The 22,101-nt window shown below is 59.9% G+C and overlaps 1 protein-coding gene across 1 annotated transcript in view; it reads right to left on the bottom strand.

Annotated features, from left to right (window-relative positions):
* Positions 1-19,765, bottom strand: part of KCNH2 (potassium voltage-gated channel subfamily H member 2) — a gene marked incomplete at its 5' end in the record, with an annotated part of 33,281 nt that extends 13,516 nt beyond the window's left edge. Inside the window, 3 exons of the mRNA XM_082632501.1 lie at positions 1,001-1,165; positions 16,656-16,886; positions 19,690-19,765. Coding sequence (XP_082488627.1) covers positions 1,001-1,165; positions 16,656-16,886; positions 19,690-19,765 — 472 coding nt within the window. The remainder of the gene's footprint in view (positions 1-1,000; positions 1,166-16,655; positions 16,887-19,689) is intronic.
* Between the last annotated feature and the right edge of the window lie 2,336 nt (positions 19,766-22,101).

Below are 22,101 nucleotides of genomic sequence, written 5' to 3' on the forward strand. Positions count from 1 at the left end.
CGGCACCCCTCCACCCCCACTCCTACTGCACAGAACTCAAGTCTCCAGAAAAGTCTAGAATGCAATCGTATCTAAGACTCCGCCAGTAATAAACCACCATTTCTTAAGCCTCACATCACCGGTAGTCTCTACGTAAAGCACCTGTGGCTCTCTCAACTGCACCCAGTGGGCATCCATTACCTCCATTTTAGACTCGAGGAAATTTAGGCGTCAGTGAGTTATGTGATTTGCTGGAGGTCACACAGTAAATGGCAGGGCCTGCATCCAAATGGAGGAGTGATGCCACGGGTTGCCGCCGCACCCTGCCACCTTGGAGGTGGCACCCATTGAATAGGTAGGACCAGCGTTACTAACGCTGCCATTTTAGAGCTTGAGAAACCAAGAGGTGGTTTCTTTTGCCATGACTCTGAGGGAACATTTAAAATTGAACCCAAAAAGGCCATGCAGGGGGAGGAGGAGGTGTCTCAGCCTTTGCGTCATGGGAGGATGAGGTGAGGCCTCCACATCTCCAGCCACAGGGAGCGGTCCCCTCACATTCTCAAGTAGCCAAGGGCACAGCAGGGAGCTGGCCAGTCCGGGAACAAGGACCAGAGAGAGAAACTTCACAGAGTTGAGTCCATGAGAGACGGAGCCTTCTCATGAGCAGAGGGGGCTGCCCCGAGGTGGCCAGGGCCATCTGGGAAGGGTGAATCCCCCATCCCTGGGGCTGGTGAGAGGACCACTCCCAGGGGATGCTGTGGTGGGACCCCAAGCGGGTAAGGCTATGAAACCAGCCATGATCCTGCCCCAGGGACCTGTGAATCTGGGCTCAGTCACTCCACCGCATCTGTCCATGCTGAGCTAGAGGGGACCGGCCGTGTCCTCCATGTTCTCTCCCCCATCCCTGAGAGGATCCCCTCTGCATCCCTTCCTACAGAGCATGGCCCTTGGGCAGCCTCACGGCCCCAGGGAAGAGAAACCATGTATTCCTGCAGCAGCCCAAGAGCACAGCTGCACTTACCGGGGGCCAGCCAGCTGGTGGGAGGAGCACGGTGATTGGTGTCACGGCCTGGGGACCCCACCATGTCCTTCTCCATCACCACCTCAAAGTTGAGGATGAACATGATGACAGCCCCATCTTCGTTCTTCACGGGTACCACATCCACCAGGCACAGGAAGCAGCTCCCTGCAGAGCGGAGACACGGCCACTGTGGTACCAGGCGGAATGGGCCCCCGAAACCTGAAGGGGCCTGTCCGCTTCTGCCTCCCCCACGGCTCCCACACACAGGCCTGCGCCTTCTTGCCATTGCCTCCTGCCCCACCCCCTCCTCCTGCCACAGGCCGGCCAGAGCTGCTTCCCTAATCTGGCCGCTCCAGCTTTCCGCTTTCAAAGCTCTCCCTTTCTCTCTCTGCTTGCCTTGGTTCTCCAGCCCTCTCTCCCGATGTGCGTTCTCCTCACATTGGCTTCTGCTCTTTTCTTCCTGGGTTGTTTCACCTTTTTCCCTATCCTCTCACACTCTATCTTTGCTTTTCCTCATGCAAGGCAGAGCAGCCTGGAGGTTAAGCCCACAGACTTTAAGCCCAGGATCTCAGGGTTCAGATCCCAGCTCTGCTGCCTTGTCATTGATGCCTTTTTCTTAGGTTTTTAACCTCCCTGTGCCTCAGTTTCCTCATCTATAAAATGGGAACGGTAACTATTCGTTCCTCAAGAGGTGTAAAGATTAAATAAGTCAACACATGCCAGCTGCCTAGGGCAGTGCCTGGCGTGAGCCGAACACGAGAGACAGGTTAGCGATCACCCTCCGTCTCTCTGTCTGTCTTTGCTCCTCTTCGTTAGTACCCGACTGTTGTGTCATCCACAAGAAGATAAGTTCGGAAGTTGAGAGCAAGAGCTTCAAAACCTTTACAGCAATTTGGCGTTGCCGCGATATCCAAGCATGTGATTTTTGGATTTCACACAAGTATTGGTCTGTGACACGTTAGAAACAAAACTGATCCTTCACCAGAGTTGAGAAGCGCTGCTTCTAGATCTTTCATCTCTGTCTCTCGTCCTTTTCTCTGTTCTTGACTTTTTTTCCCCTCCCAATGTCTCTCTCTGGCCACCAGGCCCCCTATTCCAGCTGCTGTTAGTTCACCAGGCCAATGTACCTGTTCCGCCTCTGCTGCTGACCAGCGCACGGCCCCCACACCCTCCTCTCTGCTGATTTCTGAAAGAGACCCCGGTGCGCTCTCAGGCTCTGCCTAAGGCCCAGCTCAGAACCCCCGCCTCCAGGAAGCCCTCCTTGATGCAACAAGAAGGCGCGTTAACATCCCGTTCCTCCTACTCCATGGACCTGATGGGGACCAAGCATGCTCCTCATCTTCTCTTCCCGGGGCAGAGACTTCTTTCCTGGTGCTCATCTGTCTTCCCTGAACTGCCGGGTCCTAACGCACCAGTGTCTGTGTCCCCTCTGAAGGGCCCAGCACCCAGAACAATGCACCAGGGAGCAGGCGCTGGCCAGTGGTGTTGGTGATGGGGTGGGGCTAACGGCGGGGGAGGGGTCGAGGATCAGGACTGGTGGAGAGGACGTGGCTGGGGTGAACTGAGTCAAGGCCAACAAGCTGGAGGGGCTGACGGCCAATGAGCCCTGTGGGCCAGCCCTGGGAAGTGCAGCCGCAGCTTCTCCACAGACCTGAGAAGGCCAGGCATAAAGGGCCTGATTCCTAGGAGATGCTGGCGGGGCTCCGGGACGATTGCTATAGGGACAGGACTGAGAGGCAGCGGCAGAGGAGCGATTCTAACTGCTGTGGGATTAATCTGGTGGAAGGAGATCCTCTGAAACCAAAGGAAACAGGATGGCACCGGGATGAGGGGAGCTGGGCCAGGGCAGGGGCTGGCCAAGAATTCTCTGCCCTACCCCAAAGCCCTTCCACTCACCGCATCCCAGGCCCTCATGGCTTGGCCCATGGGACCTGAGCTGGGGGGCTCTTTCAGGGTCTCCTTCCAGTAGCTGCTCCTGTCCCCTGACCTCCAGCCTCTGACATGGCCTGGCTGAAACACTGCCGTGGTGTTGGGAGCTGCGGGAGGCCGGGCCCAGCTGGAGACTGTTTGGCACCTAGACAGCCCGCCTAGCGTTTATGCCCTAATATGGTGATGGCCGGCAGCAGCCTGAACAGGGACTGGCCCTCATAGGCACTAAAGAGAGGCCAGAGACCAGGAAACCGTAGCCCTGGAGACCCCCCCCAACACCCACCCCCGGGAGCCCAGCGATCCAGGCCCCTGGTCTTGGTTCCTCGCTGGGAAACTCATCTCACATAAGTCCAGAGTCTGGAACCCTGATGAGCCCAACCCTTCAGGATGGCCTGCGGATCCTGCCCCCAGGGCACGGCCTCAGGATTCTGAACTTGAGGCCTCAATACCCCGTGCCCACTTCAGTTCCAGTTTCTCAGCAAGAGAGGCCAGAACTGCATTCTGCAGCCTGGGACATCCCAAACTGCGCCCCCCTTCACGCCAGGCCGCAGAAGACTCCAGATATAAGCCCCCTTACAGCACAGGCCCACTCCCGGCCCTTGGACATAGACACACACTCACACACGGAGCCCCTTTGGTCCTCTCCCTTTGTCGACATACAAGGAATTTTTCCTTTCAAATAACCCTGTAAAAGCCCTTGTTATTCCGAAAATGTGAACTGGAGCCCTGCCTGATGGCTGGGGCGGGGTGGGGGGGGGGCGGGTGTTAGGCTCCAGCTACTATTTTCGAGGGGACACGGAAGGAAGGAAAGCGGGTAGCCCCAGGTCAGCCAGGGCTCCGAGAGGCTCGGCCTCCCGCCCATCCTGCCTGGCTGCCTGCGTCTTCCGTGAGCTGCCCTATCACCCACCCCTAGCTCTTCAGCCAGACCTGCCAGGGGACCCCATCCCATCGCTGGCTGGAATTCTGGCGGGTGGGGTCCCTGAGGGCAGCTGAAGGTCAGCAGGCCAGGGGTGGGGCACAGGGACAGCCAGACCTGGGCAGCGGCACAAAGCACATCACGGCCTGCAGGCGGCGGGGCTATGACCTTCACACAACTTCTCAGCAGAGAAGAAACGTTCAGAGTCGGTGTCTGGGCCGCCGCCCCGGAGCCCTGGGCTGGCACCGCACGCCGGGACCGGTGCCTCGCCCTCCATGAGCCCTGCTCCTACGTACCCCAGGCCCTGCTCGTCCCTCTGTTCCCCTTCTCGCTCCGACCCGCCCCAGCCCCCAGAGCAGCTCCGCGGAGCAGAGGCCGACTTCAGCCCAGAGCTCGGGGAGGCTGCAGTTCCGCCGAGAGCCGCTCTGTGGCAGGAGCGGCCCGCGCTCCCGAGACAGCCGGAGTCCGGAGCGCCCGGGGAAGGAGGGAACGGACTGGAGGGGAGGGAACTGGAGGGGAGCGGAGGGACCCTGCCCTGCCCACAGAACGGCTGTGGGGCTCCCGGGCGCGAGAGGGCGGGGCACAGGCTATGGAGTTAAGGGGCCTTTGCTCATCGCATCAGAATGACTTCGGGCAAGTCACCTGCCCTCCTCCAGCCCCAGGGAGCTCATCTGCAATACACGACATGACCGTGCCCCACTGGGCTGGAGGGATGAATGACAGAACACTGTGAAGCTGGAGGGCCCAAGGGAGGTTTTTTTGTTTGTTTTTGCTTCTGTTTATTTGTGGGGGTTTTTTTTGCCACGCTGCGCGGCTTTCAGGACCTTAGTTTCCCCGACCAGGGACTGAACCTGCGCCCCCTGCAGTGGAAGCGTGGAGTCTTAACCACTGGACCGCCAGGGAAGTCCCCCAAGGGAGATCTGGGTAACTGGAGAAGGAGGAGGGGGAGAGGGCCCCTGGGCCAGCCTGGCTCACGTGGCTGATGCTGAAGCACACCCGACCCCCACCCCCCCACCCCCCGACCCCAGCCCCAGCCCCAGCTGAAGACATCTGGGCACCCAGCCTCTGCCTGCCTCCGGGGCCTGGGGCACCCTGGGCCCTGTGAGAATGAAGACCGGGAGAGGAGAGGCAGTCATGGATTGACAGCCCCACACAAGGACAGGCTCCTCTGTGCCTGGGATCCTAAGGGCCGCAGAAGTCATGCAGCTCACCGCAGGCCACTGAGAAAGGGGCGGGGGGGCAGTGGGAGGGCCCCAGGGGACCAGGTCTGGCTACCTTCCAGGTGCAGCAGGTCCAGTTCCTCCTGACCCCGGGGAAGGGTGCCACCTTCATCAGAACGCAACGCTGGCTTGCTTTCACCTGGTGCCACCCCACACCCAACAGTGCACCTGGGGCACCGTCCCTGCCCTGCATCCCAACCCATCCAGGGGCCCCACCCACGGTCCCAAACCCAACTGCCCACCTCTGGGAACCCCTGGCTGGTCTCCAGGCAGGAGTCGCCTTCGGCTTTCGCGGGGGCGGGCCTTATCTCTTGGGGCAGCACCGGGCAGGTGGGGAAAGGGAGGCCTGCGGGTGACCTGAGTGTCCTTGGACTAGCTCCCCAGGTCAGAATCTCTAGCGTCTCGTCTGCAAACTAGGTGTCATCACAGCTCCTTCGCAGGTGGCTCTTCATCCCCCTCGAGTATTCACTGAGCACACGCACGTGAAGCGTTCAGGGCCTCACGAACAAGAGAGGCGTGGCACCCACTCTCACTGAGCCGGGGAGTCACCAGGACCCCGAGTGTGGAGTCCGGGATGAGCTGGCAGAGAGAGGGGTCCTGGGGAGCTGAGCCAGGCCGATCTGCCCCGACCCTCAGGAGACCTGGGCAACCGCTGTGTGACTGTGGGCAGGTCAGCCACCTCGCTGAGCTTCAGACTCCCTGTGGGTACTGCAGGGACAAGTGACTCGTACCCTGGGTGCCAGATGAGATGATAGATGGCCTTGTGGAAGCATGCAGAACTGTAACGAGGCAGGGTGCCGGGTCCTTGCAGGGAAGGTGACCTCGGGGAAGCTGCCATCCTCGCCCCGGTCGCCGTCCTGCCCTGCTGGGGCAGGAGGCTGGTTCTCCAGTCGGCCTGTCCGCCCCCAGGCAGAGGCTGTCTCTGATGACGGCGGCCCAGGGCTGTGCAGTGTCAGGTTATATTTAGCCTGGTGGCAGCGACAGGAAGATGCAGCAGGAGCTGCTCCTGGCCTGGGGCCACCGTGTCGTTAACGTCGCTCTCTTGGGCCGTGGGGGCCTAAGGAAGGCCAGGGACACAGCAGGCCCAGGGGACAGAGCGGAGGAGCCTGAGAGGCCAGCCAGTGAATGTGTGCACGTGTGTGTTCGTGTGTGTGTCAGTGTGTGAGAGAGAAAGAGAGGCCAATCCTATCCCTATGGCTCCAGGAGCTGAGTGGGCAGACTTCCCCAGGAATACTCACTTCAGGACTGGGGCTGGGGAGCCACGATCCGGACCCCAACTCACACAGAAGGAGCATCTCCAGACAGACCCTCCACTAGCCCCTCCAGCCTAACACCTTCCCAGAGATTTGTAGGGCCATACGGAGGGCCTCAGGGCCTCTGTGAGTCATCCAGATGCCCACCCAAACCCATTGCATGTGGCCTGTGCTACCTTTCCCAGGGGCCACTGTGACGGCCTCGGGAGAAGAGCTCTTTCTAGAAAAGCTCTGGGGCTCAGCCCTACTCGACCTCCTTCGGGGATGCAGCTTCACAGTCTGTACACAGGGAGTCACAGCCCTGCCCTGTGCCGAAGGAGCCCCGGGAAGGTGAAACCAGGCCATGTTTATTCGGGGAAAGCTTCTCGTAAGGCACCGGCACCATCGCACTCCCCACCTCCCTGAGGCCTCCACACTTAGCCTCCCTCCTCCTGCTCTCTGGAGCCTGTCCGGCCTCAGAGCCCTTCAGAATCCCCTGTTCCCAGCCATGTCACATCCTTCAGGTGCCCTCCCAGCCGGGCCTCCCATCCCTGGACACGCAGGCTGGTCCCAGTGCCTCCTCCAGTGCACCCCAGCTTCACAGGCCCTCCCACTCCCCGCGGCCCCACCCCGCTTCCCTCCAACTCCTCCCGTCCCTCTAGGCCCCCGAAGGACCCCCTCTACAAAGATTGTCTTGACAGCTCCATCTGGCCACAGGGATGTCTCTCACTGAAAACTCCTCTCACACTGTGTTCCTGATGTTCCTCCCTCTGCCCAGAGCCGGAGGCCTGAGGCCAGCGTTGGGCTGGCTTCACGGGACAAGCTGGGTGAACAGGTGTCCGTCCAGTCGATCATGGACTGGGGCAGGGACCTGCACGGATGGCAGATGGGGACAGGGCCATCTGAAAGCTCCCTTTCAGATCCAGGGGCACTTGACTGACTACCCTTTCAGGACAGGATTTGCCCATTTCAAACCCACCCTGAGTCTGGACAGCAGTCAGAACCCTCACAGGAATTAGGTGGTGTCTTTTGCTGAAGCACTATTCAATCTGGTCAACAGCACGGGACGCGGAGGCTGACGGCCCAGGAATCCGGGCAAGGGGGCTGGGGTATCTCTGAGCCTCAGACCCCTACCAGCCCTCTTCTCTGTGACCCTCACACAGCCGGCCACGGGCAGCAAGGGCACAAAGAGCCGAGGTCCACTAGGGGACAGTGGGGGTCCCTGCCCTCCTCCAGGGCCCCACAAGCTTCTAGAGCGCGGCTCCCACCTTGGCTCGCAGCATACCCCAGAGGGCCTGTCCCATCGGTCACCCAGTCGGCCGCAGCTTCTCAATCAGTAATCCGAAACTTGCAATCCCTCCCTGACTCACCCACCTCACAGGACTCCAGCAAGTAAATACAAGTGCATGTGAAAGCCTGCTGAAAAGGCAGATGGAACGTTCCAACATCAACACATATGGCAATGACCCAAACATACACAGAGGAAACCAGCGTTATTCGCAGATGATAGGATCATCTCCCTAGAGAACCAATAAAATCAACAGATAAACAATTAGAACTAGCTAATGAGAGACTTCATCCAGTGAGGTTGCCAAATACAAGATCAGCCCCCCTCCACCAGTAGAAGGCTATTAGAGTAGGTAGTCAAAAATAAGATCTCTTTCGGGCTTCCCTGGTGGCGCAGAGGTTGAGAGTCTGCTTGCCGATGCGGGGGACACGGGTTCGTGCCCCGGTCCAGGAAGATCCCACATGCCGCGGAGCGGCTGGTCCCGTGAGCCATGGCCGCTGGGCCTGCGCGTCCGGAGCCTGTGCTCCGCAACGGGAGAGGCCACAACAGTGAGAGGCCCGCGTACCGCAAAATAAATAAATAAATGATAAGATCTCTTTCATAATAGCAACAAACACTATGAAGTGGGGACTTCCCTGGTGGTCCAGTGGTTAAGACTCCATACTCCCAATGCAGGGGGCACAGGTTCAGTCCCTGGTTGGGGAACTAAGATCCCACATGCTGCATGGCATGGCCAAAAAAAAAAAAAAAAAAAAACTAGGAAGTGACCAAGAATGCACAAGGTCTCTATGGGGGAGAAAAAAGAAAACCTTAAACTAATAAAGGATGTGGAAACAATCTGATAAATGGAGAGACACTACAGACTCTGAGATGGGACAAATAGTAGAAAGATGTCGATTCTCCCCAAATTAACCCATAAAACCAATCGAATTCCAGTCAAGATTCTAGTGGGGTTTTTCTTCCCAGGAACTTGATAAACCTTCTCTAGAGTTTTCAAAGGAGAAGAGAGGTCCACAAATATGTATGTCAACCTTTCAAAAGAAGAACAGAGAGGGAAGATTTGCCTTTCCAGATGCTAAGACATACTAACTGCCATATATTTTTAATATGGTTTTGATGCAAGAACAGACAAATAAATACTTGGAACAGAACAGACAGCTCAAAGACAGACGCATGGATATATGGCAAATTAACCAGTGGTAAAGGTAGCCCCACAAATCAACGGAAAAGAACAGGCTGTTTACTAGATGTGTTGGGAAAATTGGCTCAGTACACGGAAAAAAATACAACTTGATCCCTATTTGATACCACAGACAGAGGTAGGGCCAGGATGGACTAAAGACCCAACTGAGAAAGGTAAAACAATTAAGGTAACAGAAGAAAATATAGACCTTTGCAACCTCAGGACAGTGAGGGATTTCTTAAACAAAACTTCAAAAGCATGAAGAAAGCTAAAAATCCATGAATTTGTTTGTATCAAAATTCAGAACTTTTGTTGGATAAATGTGACAGACGACTGAATGGGAGCAGATATTTACAAAATCTTGATTCAACGGGGATTAATATCCAGAGTACACATTGGATATTTAATTGTATGCATTTGTATTTCTAGAATCAATAAGCCACTTTTGCAAACCAACAAGAACAAAATACAGCAGCTTCATGGAAAAGTGAGCAAAGTATATGAGCAGGGAATTCATGGGAAAGAAACCTGAACGGCTGCCTGCAAGATGTTCGGACTCGCATGAAATCAAAGAAATGCAAATTAAAGCAGAAAGATATCACTTCCACCTATTAAACTTGCAAAAATTAGAAAGGTGGATAACGCCATGTGTGGCAGGATTGCAGGGGAATCCCATGCTCTGCTTAGGAGGGTGGCAATAGATGCAGCCCTGCTCATGCACAGCCTGACGGTACTTAGTTGAATTAAGTGTCCACATACCCTGTGACCCAGCAATTCCACTCCTGGGGAGAAATCCCAAAGACATCCTCACATGAGTCCAAAAGGGGCCATGCGTGAGGATGTTCACTGCAGCATCATTTATAGAGACAACCTGGCGGGCCCTCCCCAGGACAGTGGACAGGTAAAAGGAGGGGGGAGCACACCAGAGAACATGAAGCTATAGGCTCAATATCAAGGAACAAGCTGGCTGGAGTTAAAGGCGGACTCCTGTGCAACAAAAGTGAACACCAGAATACAATATATAGCACATATCATTTACATAAGTTAAACCTATATGCAGTCAGACAAAACACACATTTTGCAAGAACATATGCAAGCAACACATTCACAGGAAGTACATTTGAATGGCTGCCTAAGGGGAGGGTATTGGGACTGGGGAGTGAGAGAAAAGGAGAAGGAGGAAAACCAATGAAAGAGAAAGAAGAAACCCGTAACACGAATATCCCTGGTTTCTATGATTTGTGGAATAAGCAGGGGCTGGACCAGCAGAAGCCCATGGAGAGAGGCAGAGAGGCAGGCCGGGGTGGAGCAGGGCACGGGGTGATGGCCGTAGGGAACAGGGATGCTGAGACCCTTGGTCAGCTCACTTCCTTGGTTGACTAGAACCTGCGGCCACATGGGTGATGCCCTGCCTAATGGCAAGTAGAATGCCAAGAGCCTCGGCACCCGACACTGCTTTGCACCTATCCTCTTATCTGCCGAACCTCTCCCAGCGGTACGCGGGAGGACAGGTGTTTTGTTTGTTTGTTTGTTTGTTTGTTTTGCGGTACGCGGGCCTCTCACTGTCGTGGCCTCTCCTGTTGCGGAGCACAGGCTCCGGACGCGCAGGCCCAGCGGCCATGGCTCACGGGCCCAGCCGCTCCGCGGCATGTGGGATCTTCCCGGACCGGGGCACGAACCCGTGTCCCCTGCATCGGCAGGCGGACTCTCAATCATTGCGCCACCAGGGAAGCCCAGGACAGGTGTTTTGATCCCACTTAGCGAATGAGGAACTGCTGCTCTGGGAACCCAAGCTAAAACCCAAATTTCCTGGGGCTCTGAGCCCATCATGACCCCAAAGGGCCCTCTGGGGCAAGACAGCCTGTGCAGTGGTGTTCCGTGTTGGGAAGGACTCGAGTGGAAAGAGGAAAACTGGACTGGAGCTCCCACTCAGGTACCTGCCAGCTGGCTAAGACCCCTTAGCCTTTCTAAGTGAGTTTGGCACCTGTAAAATAATGGCGAGGAAGCCCCATCTAAGGACCACCTGCCACAAAGCATGCGTCCCAGCTTGCAAACTATAAGTGCAGTCACAGGGACTTTCCTGATGGCACAGTGGTTAAGAATCCGCCTGCCAATGCAGGGGACACGGGTTCGAGCCCTGGTCCGGGAAGATCCCACATGCCGCGGAGCAACTAAGCCCGTGAGCCACAACTACTGAGCCTGCGCTCTAAGGGCCTGCAAGCCCCAACTACTGAGCCCTCATGCCGCAAATACCGAGCCCATGCGCTACAATTACTGAAGCCCGAGCACCTGGAGCCCGAGCTCCGCGACAAAGAGAAGCCACCACAATGAGAAGCCCGCGCAAAGCGAAGAAGACCCAACGCAGCCAAAAGAAAAAAGAGAGAAGTGCAGTCACAACAGTGGGGGTGCCAATGAGTGCGGCTGCCACCACCCCCTCCTCCAGCTCCGCTCCCCCATCCAGGCCTCCTCCGTCCACCTCGGAGGCGGGAAGGCTGAGAATCCCCAGATGCCTTCCCTGTGCCCCACAATGCCCCCCACACGGCAGGGGTGGAGGACTTGCAGCGCTCTCAGTGGCCACCTCAGACCACCTCTCCCTGGCCCACCTTCCTCTGGCCCCAGTAGCCTCCCCATCCTCTAAGACCCCTCCCAGCCCTGGCATTCTGTTACTCTAAGGCTTTTCACAGAGGGAGAGACCGAGGCCCAGAGATGGGAAGTGATTTGTCCAAGGTCACACAGCAAGTCTATAACTAAACCAGAAATTGCTCCCAAGGCTCTGACTCCTGGTATAGGGTTTCTGCAACACAGCACACTGCCCACCACATTCATGCAATCCTTCATTCAGTGTGAGCATGAACTGAGCTCCCACTATGCAGCAGACACACAGATACAACAGAGAACAAAACAGGCCGCTGTCTGCCCTCCCAGAGCTTCCAATCTAGTGGGGGAGTCGGACATGGCAGCCTTGCCCAGAACTGTAAGTGAGGGAGATGGTGGGTTAAGGAGAAGACACTGCCCGGCCCTTAAGGTGCTTCTAGTGCAGTAGACACGCGACCAAAACGGAGAGAAGTCCGTTCAAGGCCAACCAGAGTCCACAGCGTGGAGATCTTTATGGGCCCCTGGACTAAGGACAGGAAGGGACTTTAGGGGGACAGCGGTTCATCCAGAGCCTCTCCCATACTCATCACCTGTCCCAGGTGTCCGTCCCTCTGTGCCCCCTCTTCTGGCCCTGACCCCATGGGCCCCTCCCCATGTCAGGGAGGAATGATTCTGTGAAACTCCTTCACACTGAGGGCGAGCTATGTCCACACTCCTCCCTGCTTACAGGGGACGGGTGATGAGAAGAGAATGTCTTTCTAAAGAAAAAGGTTCCTTCTCCACCCAAGCGAAAGGTTCCCAAATAGAGGCATTTCAAGCACCCTTGGGGAAGATGTTTAATTGTGAAAGGACTTTCTTGGACCCCTTGAAGTCCCACCACCCTGGAAGCCACCACTGGGCAGAAAAGAGGCTGAGGCTCACCCGGTCTCACACCCCCATGCTGGCCCTCCTGCTGCACACGGCCCCCCTCCCCAGAGCCCGAGGCCACCGTCAAAATCTGCTCCCATCCCAGATGCCTCTGCACAAATATTTACATAGCTCCTCTCAGGGGCTACAGCAGACACAACACAGAGGAGCCGCCCGCCCGACACTCTCCAGACCCTAGAGAAGGCCAGGAGTGGCCCACACCCTCGGTCATGGCAGGCCTGCCCGGCCCCCAGGGTGGGGCTGGGACAGGAAGCCCCCACGCAGGCCAGGGCACCCTGCTCCTGCTCAGCTGCCCTCCCCGGAGCCACAGAGGGAAAGCGCTGCTGGGCTCGGACGCAGCCCCCGAGCCCTGCTCCCGGCCACCATCGTGCAGGTGAGCGCACCTGCCGGACTGCAAGCTGCCCCGGGTCCTGACCAGAAGGCCAGAGGCGGAGGGGGCCCCTCGATGGCTTCCCCACCCCCCCTAAGTAAAGTGCTACCTGTGTCTAACCTCATTCCTCCGGGGCTGCCCCCGGCCCGCTCCATCTCAAGGACACAGAGCACACCCAGGTACCAGCCTCCATCTGACCTGCCTGCCAGCCTCAAAATACCCAAGGGCTCCTTCAGCAGCCACCCTGCCTGATGGGGGCCTGGGGACCTGAGCATCACAGCTTGGAGGGGACAGGGCTGGGAGGGGAGAAGTGGGTGTCTGAGCTTGGGGCCACGATGGAGAAGGGGGTGGTGTGGGAGGGTCACAGTGCAGAGTCAGATTTCAGGGACCAGGGAGGAGGCAGTGAAATGGCCTGGGGTGTGTGGAGAGTCACTGGTGCCAGGTGTACCTGCGCAGGCACCTGGGAGGCTGAGGTCCGAGTCTGGGGACCACAGGCCAGTGGGTGTGGGGTCACCTCTGGGGCTCTGGGGAGCACGCTGGCCCTCTGCCCCCACCCCTCCCCCAGCCCACAGCTCAGCTGTTGCAGCGGGGGGCCCTCTGACCCTGTTACCATGACAACCGGCCTGCAGCTGGAGTGGAGAAGCCAACAGACTCTTCTCTAGAGACACCCCCATCCCCACCCACGCACAGGCTCCCAGGGACACAGGGACATGGAGACCAGGCCGGGACAGGCAGAGGTATGGGGAGCCAGACAGAGGCTTGGAGATGGAGCCCAGAGAGGCGGGGGCCACCGGGGCAGAGGCAGAGAGGCAGGGAGGAAGGCTCAGGGGTACTGAAGCGGGGGAAGAAGAGAGACAGCTGCAGGAAGAGGGAGATACAGACCGCGGGGGACCGAGCCGGCAGGGAGGCCTGAGTGGCGGGGAGAGAAGCAGAGACCACGGGCACAGGCAGCCGCCCAGCAGGGCAGGGGCGGGGCAGAGAGGCGGCAACAAAGAGCAGAGAGAACACGAGGGACAGAGTGCAGGGGACCTCCCGAGGCCTGGCAGAGGAGGGGAGCGAGGGAGGAGGAGCCGTGGTGGACGGGGCCCGGGGCCTCCCCAGGGCAATGTGGGGATGCAGGTGTGCACCAGCATCACTTGCTGCCGAGGCGCGGCCCAGAGCCCCCAGGGGGTGCCACCACCTTCCAGCCCCAGGCTGCTGGGCCCTGATCCCAGCTGCACCTTAATCCCAGGCCTGACCTGAAGGAGCGTGGACACAGGGCCAGTGAGGGCCTGGCACCTTGTGTCTCTCCCTCCAGCCCACAGCCCCCAGTCTGGCCTCCCCACCTCCCAGCAGTCCCAGCAGCTAAATAATAGGGCTGTCTGGCTCCAGGCCCTGAGACTGCACAGAGCTAGGCTAGAGGCACCGACACAGCACAGCTGTCCACAGTGGCGCCTGCCAGCAAAAGGCCCCGCCTCCTTCCCAGCCACCCACCTCCCTGGGGCTAAAGCCCAGGGACCTGCTCTGCCCTGGCCGGCCCAGGCAAAGACCCTGAGAAAGACCTGGACAGAAACAAGAGGTGGCATTGGCCTTCCTCACATCTACCTCCCTCCTCTGTCCACGCACAAGGCTGTGAGCCTGTGAGCTCATGCACGCGCGCGCGCACACACGCACGCACACCGCCCGGGTCAGGCACAAAGATCTGCCCAAGGGACTGAGCAGAGGGAGAGGGAGGGGAGGCAGAGGAAATCTGTCTGCACCCGAGGCCTCAAGTGCCGGGACAAGCAGCAGCCCACATAACCTGAGGGCCGAGGCCAGCCTGTTGGCCACCAGGAGACACCTGATCCCCATGGAAACTAGGTGAGAGTGGAGAAGGGGGCAGGCCGAGATGGCTGGCATAGGACCTTCTGGGTCACAGCACCATTTGGAGTAGTAACCTGGGGTGGGGAAAGAGCTTGAACTTGGGTGGGAGGCCTGGGTTCTAGTCCCACTCCCTCCACGGATTCGCTGGTAACATGACCTCTGCTTCTCAGTTTTTCCATCTGTAACTTGAGTGGGCTGGATTAAGTGATCCTCGAGGTCACCGAGATTCCATGATAGCACCTCTGCAGAAGGGGTCCCATGGCCATCCTCTCCCAAAGGAGCCAGCCTGGGGCAGGAAGGAGGGAGGGCAGCTCCTCACACACACGATAGGGAAGAAAGAAGCACTCAGGCCCCTGCCGCCAAGGGGTCCAGCGGGCACACTATCCCAGAAGTAGAAACGGGCTCAAGGCAGTAACCAACTTGATCCATATCACAGAATTTCTGGTGTTAGATCTGAACCCAGGACGTGTGTATTCACATTCTTCTCATGACACCAATTGTTTGCGAACTTTCAAAATAAAAGTGTGCATAAAGTAACGTGCAGTTTAGAGATATACCTGTAACTATTTTGCCTCCTTTTTAATACATGACAGCAGAGCAGGGTGGACAGGGCTCTGATCGGACAGACATGGTTCCATTCCCAGCTCTGCACTCTAGGGAAGTTTCTTAATTTTCCTGAACTTCAGTTTTCTCAGCCACAAAATGGGAGAAAAAATAGTATCTACCTCCCAGGGTTGTCATGAAGATTCCATGAGATGATGCAAGTGAAACATTCGGCCCAGTGTCCAGCGCATAGAAGGCGCCCACTGATATTAGTTAGTACTAGATAGCCAGGCAGATATAAAAGCAGATCTGCTCTGATGAAGGTTCTGGGGGGATATCAGTGAAGAACCAGAAAGGAGGCCCTGCCTTCATAGTTTGCATCTAATCTCCCAGCCAGAGGCCCATTTGCTGTGAGCAAACCCTCTTCCACAGGTCCCCAGTGACTGTCCCCCACTCTGATTCTGTCCAGGGATCTCACAGCTGGGCACCTCTGCAAAAGCAGGGTCATCAGGGCATGTAATCCTTTGCAGGGCAGCCTCAGCCAACCCTGAGCATAGCATACAGGGGAGGTTCCAAGGGACAGGGCCAGAGGCATACGGGGGCTGTTGGCTCGCTGCCCCCAGGAAGAGACAGAGAGTGCTGTCTACAGCAGGTAAGCTCACTGTGGGTAGGAGCCTCCTCTGACTTGAACACTGCTCCATCTCCAAGACCTTGCTGCACCTGGCTCACAGGGGTTCAGTAAATGCTCATCAGATACACACTAGTGAGCGGCAGGGTTTGGGCACCGGTGGGCATTCCTGCGGCACCTTCCAGAGCCCCCTCCCCAGCCCTCTGATACCTGCAGGTCCCCCCAAGCCCTGCGGCACTGCCTTCCCTGAGCCCCACCAGGGCAGGGGCGGTGTGGGAGCAGCCCCGCCCAGGGCTCTGTTTAATCCGCTCTCTCCGGAAGACAGCGCAGCTGGGCGGGGAGGCGGTGGCTGAGCAGAGACACCTGGCGCAGGAAGGGGTGGTGGGCGGGGCGCTCAAAAGATGGGACAAAGGGAACTGAGGTTGTGGGTGGAGGCACACACCTCCCGCCAGGTGCAGCTGAAGAGCAGAAGAAAGAGGGGGCAGGAGAGGGGCGGCAGAGAGCCAGTCAGAGCGCTACAGCCGTTCCCCGCCTCGCCCTCAGCGACAACTCCCCAGACCAGTCAGTCACCTGGCAGAGGCGAGGGTAGCTAGAGGCCTGTGGGCGGAGGTCGGCGCCCAGCCACCGGCCTGGACTTCCATTACCTCCATCCATGAACGCACCTGCCATCCCGGTGCTGCCGTCAAACTCCAACCCACCTAGCTCAACGTGCCCACACCTGCCCTGGGAGGAAGGAACCAGAGGCTCCAGACCACAGCCAAGCAGCCCCTTGGGCACCCCGTAAACCATCCCACCAGAGTGCTTGGGGTAAAGAGACCCGGACCGCCGTACAGCCCCAATATCCAGCCCGCGCCTCCCACCTGGCGCACCCCAAAGGTCCCTGCTGAGGTCACGCCCCCCTGCAACAGGCCGGGGCTCCGGCCAATCGCCGGCCGCCCCCACCCCACCGGCCCCGCCCCGCCCCGCCCCAGCCCGCGCCTACCATCTTTCCGGTAGAAGGCGATCTCCACTTTGCGCTCCTCCGCGCCCAGCAGGGCCTGCGCGATCTGCGCGGCGGCACGGCGCTGCGTGCGCGGCCCGTGCAGGAAGTCGCAGGTGCACGGTCGCTGCATCACCTCGGCCCGCGAGTAGCCGCACAGCTCGCAGAAGCCGTCGTTGCAGTAGATGACAGCGCAGTTCTCTACCCGAGCGTTGGCGATGATGAACTTGCGGCCTGGGGGGCGGGGATAAGCAGGCACGTGAGCAGGGACCCCTGCCCCCCAGGGTTCCCAGCCCTTCCCCGCCTTCTCTTGTCCTACACAGTTGCCCGCCCGGGGACTCCCCGTCCCAGGAAGCACAGCGGGCCTGGGGTCCCCAGCAGGGGACGAACGCAGCTGTGCCCCGACACAGGTGCCTCGGCCGGCCCGGCCCGGCGGCGCGCCCCCTCCCCCGCCCGGCCCGCGGGCTGGCTGCGTGGCTTCCCCCAGGCGGACTGCCAGCGGCCCGCCGCCCCCTCCGCGCCCGGGGCCGAGGCCAGCCTTGGGCGGGTGTCAGCAACGCGTGTCAGCAGCCGCGGCGGAGGGATAAACACTGGGCCTGGAGAGGGAGCCTGAGAAGGGCCAGAGATGGCGGCCAGCATTCCCTTTGCACCGCTCCGGCTTCTCTTCCTGACCCCCGCTCCCTAGACTGGGGGGGGCGCTCCCTGGGCACTCCTTACCCCGGGGACCCCTAGGAAATCACTCCCCCAAGTATCTGCGGACCCTGCCAGGTCAGTACTTCCTGGGACTTCTGCGACCCCTCCAAGGGCAGTCAGGAGCTGGGGAGTGGGCGCGTCAAAGAGGATGAGGGAAGAAGTAGCACGTGAGCACCTACGATCCTTTCTCTCATTTAATACTCTGACAACCCCATCGTTATCCTCGTTTTGTAGATGAAGAAACTGAGACTCAGAAGAAGTTCTTGCCCTCATCTTGCAGCTTGTAAAAGATAGAGCCCGCTTTCGAACCTAGGTCTGGCAGAAGGTGAGGAATAAGCGGAGGGTCACGGGCGGAGGCCCAAGGTCACAGGGAGCAAGGAGAGGGACCTGCAGCTCCAAACCCTGGCAACACCCAGAGCCCAGCCTGGCCTGAGAGAGCGGCCACTTGTAAACAGACCCATGAAAGAGGCTCTCCAGGGATGTGAGGCCTTCCTCAGTTCGGCCCCATCAAGGGGAGGCCCCAATGGACCCAATGCAGCTAGACTTGGCTCATTCCCTCCACACGTGCCCCAAGGGCCAGGCTGGTGGGTGAGCAGCAGACGGGCGGCAGCCCCAGCTTGTGCCAGGAGAGATGCTCTGAGGATAAGAGGTTTTTATAAACACAGAAGTTTCCGGCCACTTTGGCCTTTAATGCTGGGGCTTTGGGTAGCAGTCGGAAGTCTGCCCTCCCCCTTCCTAGTGGGCATAGCCCTCAGGCTGCAGCCCTGGGCAATCACATGCGCAAGGCCCAGGCTGCTGCATCAGGATCTGGCCTCCTCCTGTCTTCCTCCCCCTCCCTTACCCTGGCCTCCAGGAAATTACTTTTTTGAAGTTGGGTCATCTTTAGGTCAGTTCCCCGGGCCCCCCAAAACTCTCAGGCAGCCATCAGCCCGAGAAGGCAGGACTCCCTGTCACAGGAAAAGACTCCTGACTGAGCCTCCATCTCCACCTGAGCCCGAGGCAGTCCCGAGGAGCAGCCACATACCAGCCACGTATGCACCATCTTCAGAGAGGAAAAACCACCTGGGCCCCGCTCCCAGGCCTGGAGAGGAGAGTGAGTTTCTTCGAAGGCAGGCCCCACCCCCACCCCCACCCCACCACCCCGCCTCCTTCCCTGAGCTCCTAGAATAAGCGAGACAGAAGGGACCTCAAAGGCCCCTTTGGCCGCCCCCTCCTTCCCAGATGCGGAAGAGAGTCACTCAAGGTCACGCAGCAGTCAGTGGCAAGGTAGGGCCAGAAGGCAGGCCCCCAGCTTCCAGCCTAGAGAGCCTCCCGGACCCTGTGGGAGTGAAAGCCCCGGCCTCACTGCCTTCCACCACTGCGGTCTCCTCCCCCCTCAGGATCATCCTGTTCCTCTACTTCAGACAGTGCTGCCCGGCGCACTGACCCCTCCCTTCCCCCACCACGGTCACAAGCACACGTTGTCCTGTGCTCACAGGGTCATGGGCAAGGAATGTCACCCCCTCCCAGGGCCCTTGGCAGTCACACCCACCAGGGCACATGCAGCCTTGGGGACAGACACACGCATGCCAGGAGGGTGCAAATACCCACACACAGAACATTCACCTAGCCTGGGACACTTCTGGAAGGCTCCCCTACCAGGCCAGCATTAGGGCTGCTGTAGTCCCCATAAAGGGGCTCAGGACAGGAAAAGCAACAACATAGGGTCATCGCATGGAGTCTGTTAGGCCCCCAAAGGCCAGTTTCAGCCCTGGCTCCCTCTCACCCCAGGGCCCAGAGTTCCCAGCCTTGTCAAAGATACCTCCCCACCGCCCATGCAGGGTCAAACGCATGGGTGACACACAGACACCCCACACACACCCAAGAGCGTGTTAGGCACTGACCCTACCTACATGCTTGGCTTTCGGTCTCGGGCAACACAGTCTGGACGGGCACATGCACGGTACTCTTCGGGGCCCACAGTTTGGGCCATATACATTCTCCCGTTCTTGCATCCACACAGCCCCATTCACATCCAGGCACCCAGAGTTAAGGATACCTGCACACTCCCATCCCACCGCCCTTCCCTGCACACTCAGGTTGTCATATACACACACTCCCCGATCCCGGAAACCTAAGCGGAGCTTCCTGCCGCGCTCCCCAACACCAGGCCCCTTGGCCCCAAGCCCACGGCCCCCAGCACCAAGCCTTGCCCCCGCGACCCCTGGCCAGCGCCTTGGGGTCACCAGCCCCCACAGACTCACTAGCAGGACGCACACGGCCCGGGCACGCCCCCCCATTCACACTCTGGAGAGCTCGGCCCGCCCCCAGAGCCCCCTCCCCGCCGGCCCCCTCCCCCACTCACTCTGGCCCTCAAACTTGCGGATGATGGTGTCCAGGAAGGTGTTCTGCGGCGCGACGTGGCCCCTCCGCACCGGCATCCTGAGCCCATGGGCGGGCCGGGCGGACCCCCACCCACCCCGGCCCGGCCCGGCCCAACACAGGCTTCGGGTGGCCCGGCCCGGCCGTGGTCCCCGCACCCCGCGGCCAGGCAGAGCACGGGCGGGGCCCGGACTGGGGTGCGGGCGCGGGGTCTCCGCTCGGCGCCGGCTCCGGACCGCGGGCCCGGCCTGGAGCTGCCTGAGCTCGGGCCGCCCGGCCGCCCGCACACCTGTCTGCCGGCCCCAGCCGAGCCGCGGGCCCCGCTCCGCCGCGTCTCCGCGCTGCGCTCCGCCTGCCCGAGCGCCGGGCTCCCGGCTCCCGCCCGCTGCGCCGACAGCCGCTCCGGCGCCCGCGGCTGGGGCTGCGCCTGCTGCTCGGCCCGGCCGCGGAAGGGTTAACGCGGCGCGCGCCCCTCGGGCTCCGGCCCCCGCCTCCCGGCTCCCTCCCGCCCGCCGCGCGCCCGCAGCGCCGCCCTCTCCCCCCACACAACCCGCGCGCCCGCCCTTCCCATTGGCTGAGCCAAGCCGAGGGCTCCCCCCACCCCAGCCCCTCGCTCAGCCCAGGAGCCCCCGGGACTCGCGCGCCCCAAGAGGGGGAAGGGACCCTTAGGTAGGGGAACGGTGAGGACAGGTGCGACGGCCGGCCTTGAGGCGGCCAAGGAGGAGCCTGGGGATTCCGCCCCCGCTGGAAGGACCGAGGGACCTGACTTGAAGGGAGAGGGCCGGCCCCTTATGCCCTGGTCCCCCACCACGCCGAGCACGGGCTCCTACACACAGCTTGCGCTCAGTGCCCGCTGCAGGTGACACGGGCGCGGCCTGGGCCCTGGGAAGACGAGCCCAGGGTCAGGGGAGACCCGAGAAATGTGAAGGGCAAGACAATCTGGAGGCCTAAGGCCACCGAGATTTGAAATAAGGGTGGGTGAGATTTAGGAGTGGCACGCACCCCGAGCAGGGGCGCCCGCCACCCAACACACACACACACACACACACACACACACACACACACACACAGACCACTCCCTGGGTTTACTCCAGGCCCTCCAGCCCAGAGCGGGACATTCTGACAGGAGTTTCGGCCTCCTAGCCTCGGGATCAAAGAGAGGCCTCTGAACGCGAGGTTCCAGCCTGGGGATCCCCTTGTGCGAACGGCCCGCCCTCCCTCTGCTGAGCGGGGCCAGCGGTGCAGGCCCAATCGGCGGGCTCGGGGCCCTGCGGCGCTGCGGCGGCCCAGCCCCTCGGAAAACCCTGGCCTAGCCGCAGGCCCCTCCCCGCGGCCGGCTGGCTCACTCCAGCTACAGCTCCCTTATTTAGGCAAGGAGGCCTGAGGATGCTCAAGGGCAGGCAGGGTGTCTGCCTGCCGCCTGCCCACCGCCTGCCTGGGTCTGACTGAGGGTCTCCGGGGCGCAGTGTCCCCGGCCTGAGCAGCCAGGCAGGGCCTCAGGACGGCCAGGGCCGGCAGGCGAGTGTTGACAGCTGAGCTGGCCGGTGGGGCGTAATCAGCAACTGAGCTGCCCTCCGCGGGTCCCCTCCCCTGCAGCCCAGATCAGAGACCGGCCAGATGGATGGGGCCATGTGGGGGCCCCTGAGGGTTTGCAGCTGCCTCTGTCCTTGGAGCAAGGGGGTGGGTCTTGTCACCAGGGAGAACCATCCTGGGATGTGGAGGGGGGGGAGGGGAGGAACAAAGGGCAGAGAAGGAAGCAGAGTCTGTCAAGAGAAAGGCCCAGGGGAACGGGTCTTGGTGAGACCACCCTACCCAGACTTTCACCTTCCACCCAGGAGCAAAAAGAGGCAAACCCTGGGGCCAGATGGGGCCACTGGCCAGCAGATGACACCCCTTTTTAATTTGCTGGTGGGTGGGCAGTGACTCAGGGAGGCAGCCAGTGGGAGAGAAGGGGGTGGCTCCACCAGCTGATGCTAAAAAAGACCAGAGGCTCTTATCTGTACAGTCATCCCCTGGGCCCTCTCCACCTCCGGCAGCTTCCTCACTCACACTTCAAGATGTCCGAGGCCTTCTGTGGCACGGACTCCCCTTCCTCTGTGACCCGGCATCAGGCACATCAACCCATCTGGGTACTGGGGGGAGCCTAGTTGATGACTGGTCCAGCTCCTCCCCCGCCCCGGGACCACCCCCTGGATGCTGCTTTGCCTGCACTAAGTCCAGCGCGATTAACCTACGACTGGGGCGTCTTCCCCTCCAGGTCAAGGGATTGAGAGAGTGAGAAGGGGCCTGCGGTGAGGATGGGCATGGGAAGAGAGGCAGTGGAGAGGGGCATCTCATCTAGCCTGGCCAGCCGTCCACACTGAGTTTCCCATGTTCCTAGGACAGGCCTCTGCTC

The sequence above is a fragment of the Mesoplodon mirus genome (assembly GCF_964341445.2).
Source record: "Mesoplodon mirus genome assembly, chromosome: 9".
Lineage (NCBI taxonomy): Eukaryota > Metazoa > Chordata > Mammalia > Artiodactyla > Ziphiidae > Mesoplodon > Mesoplodon mirus.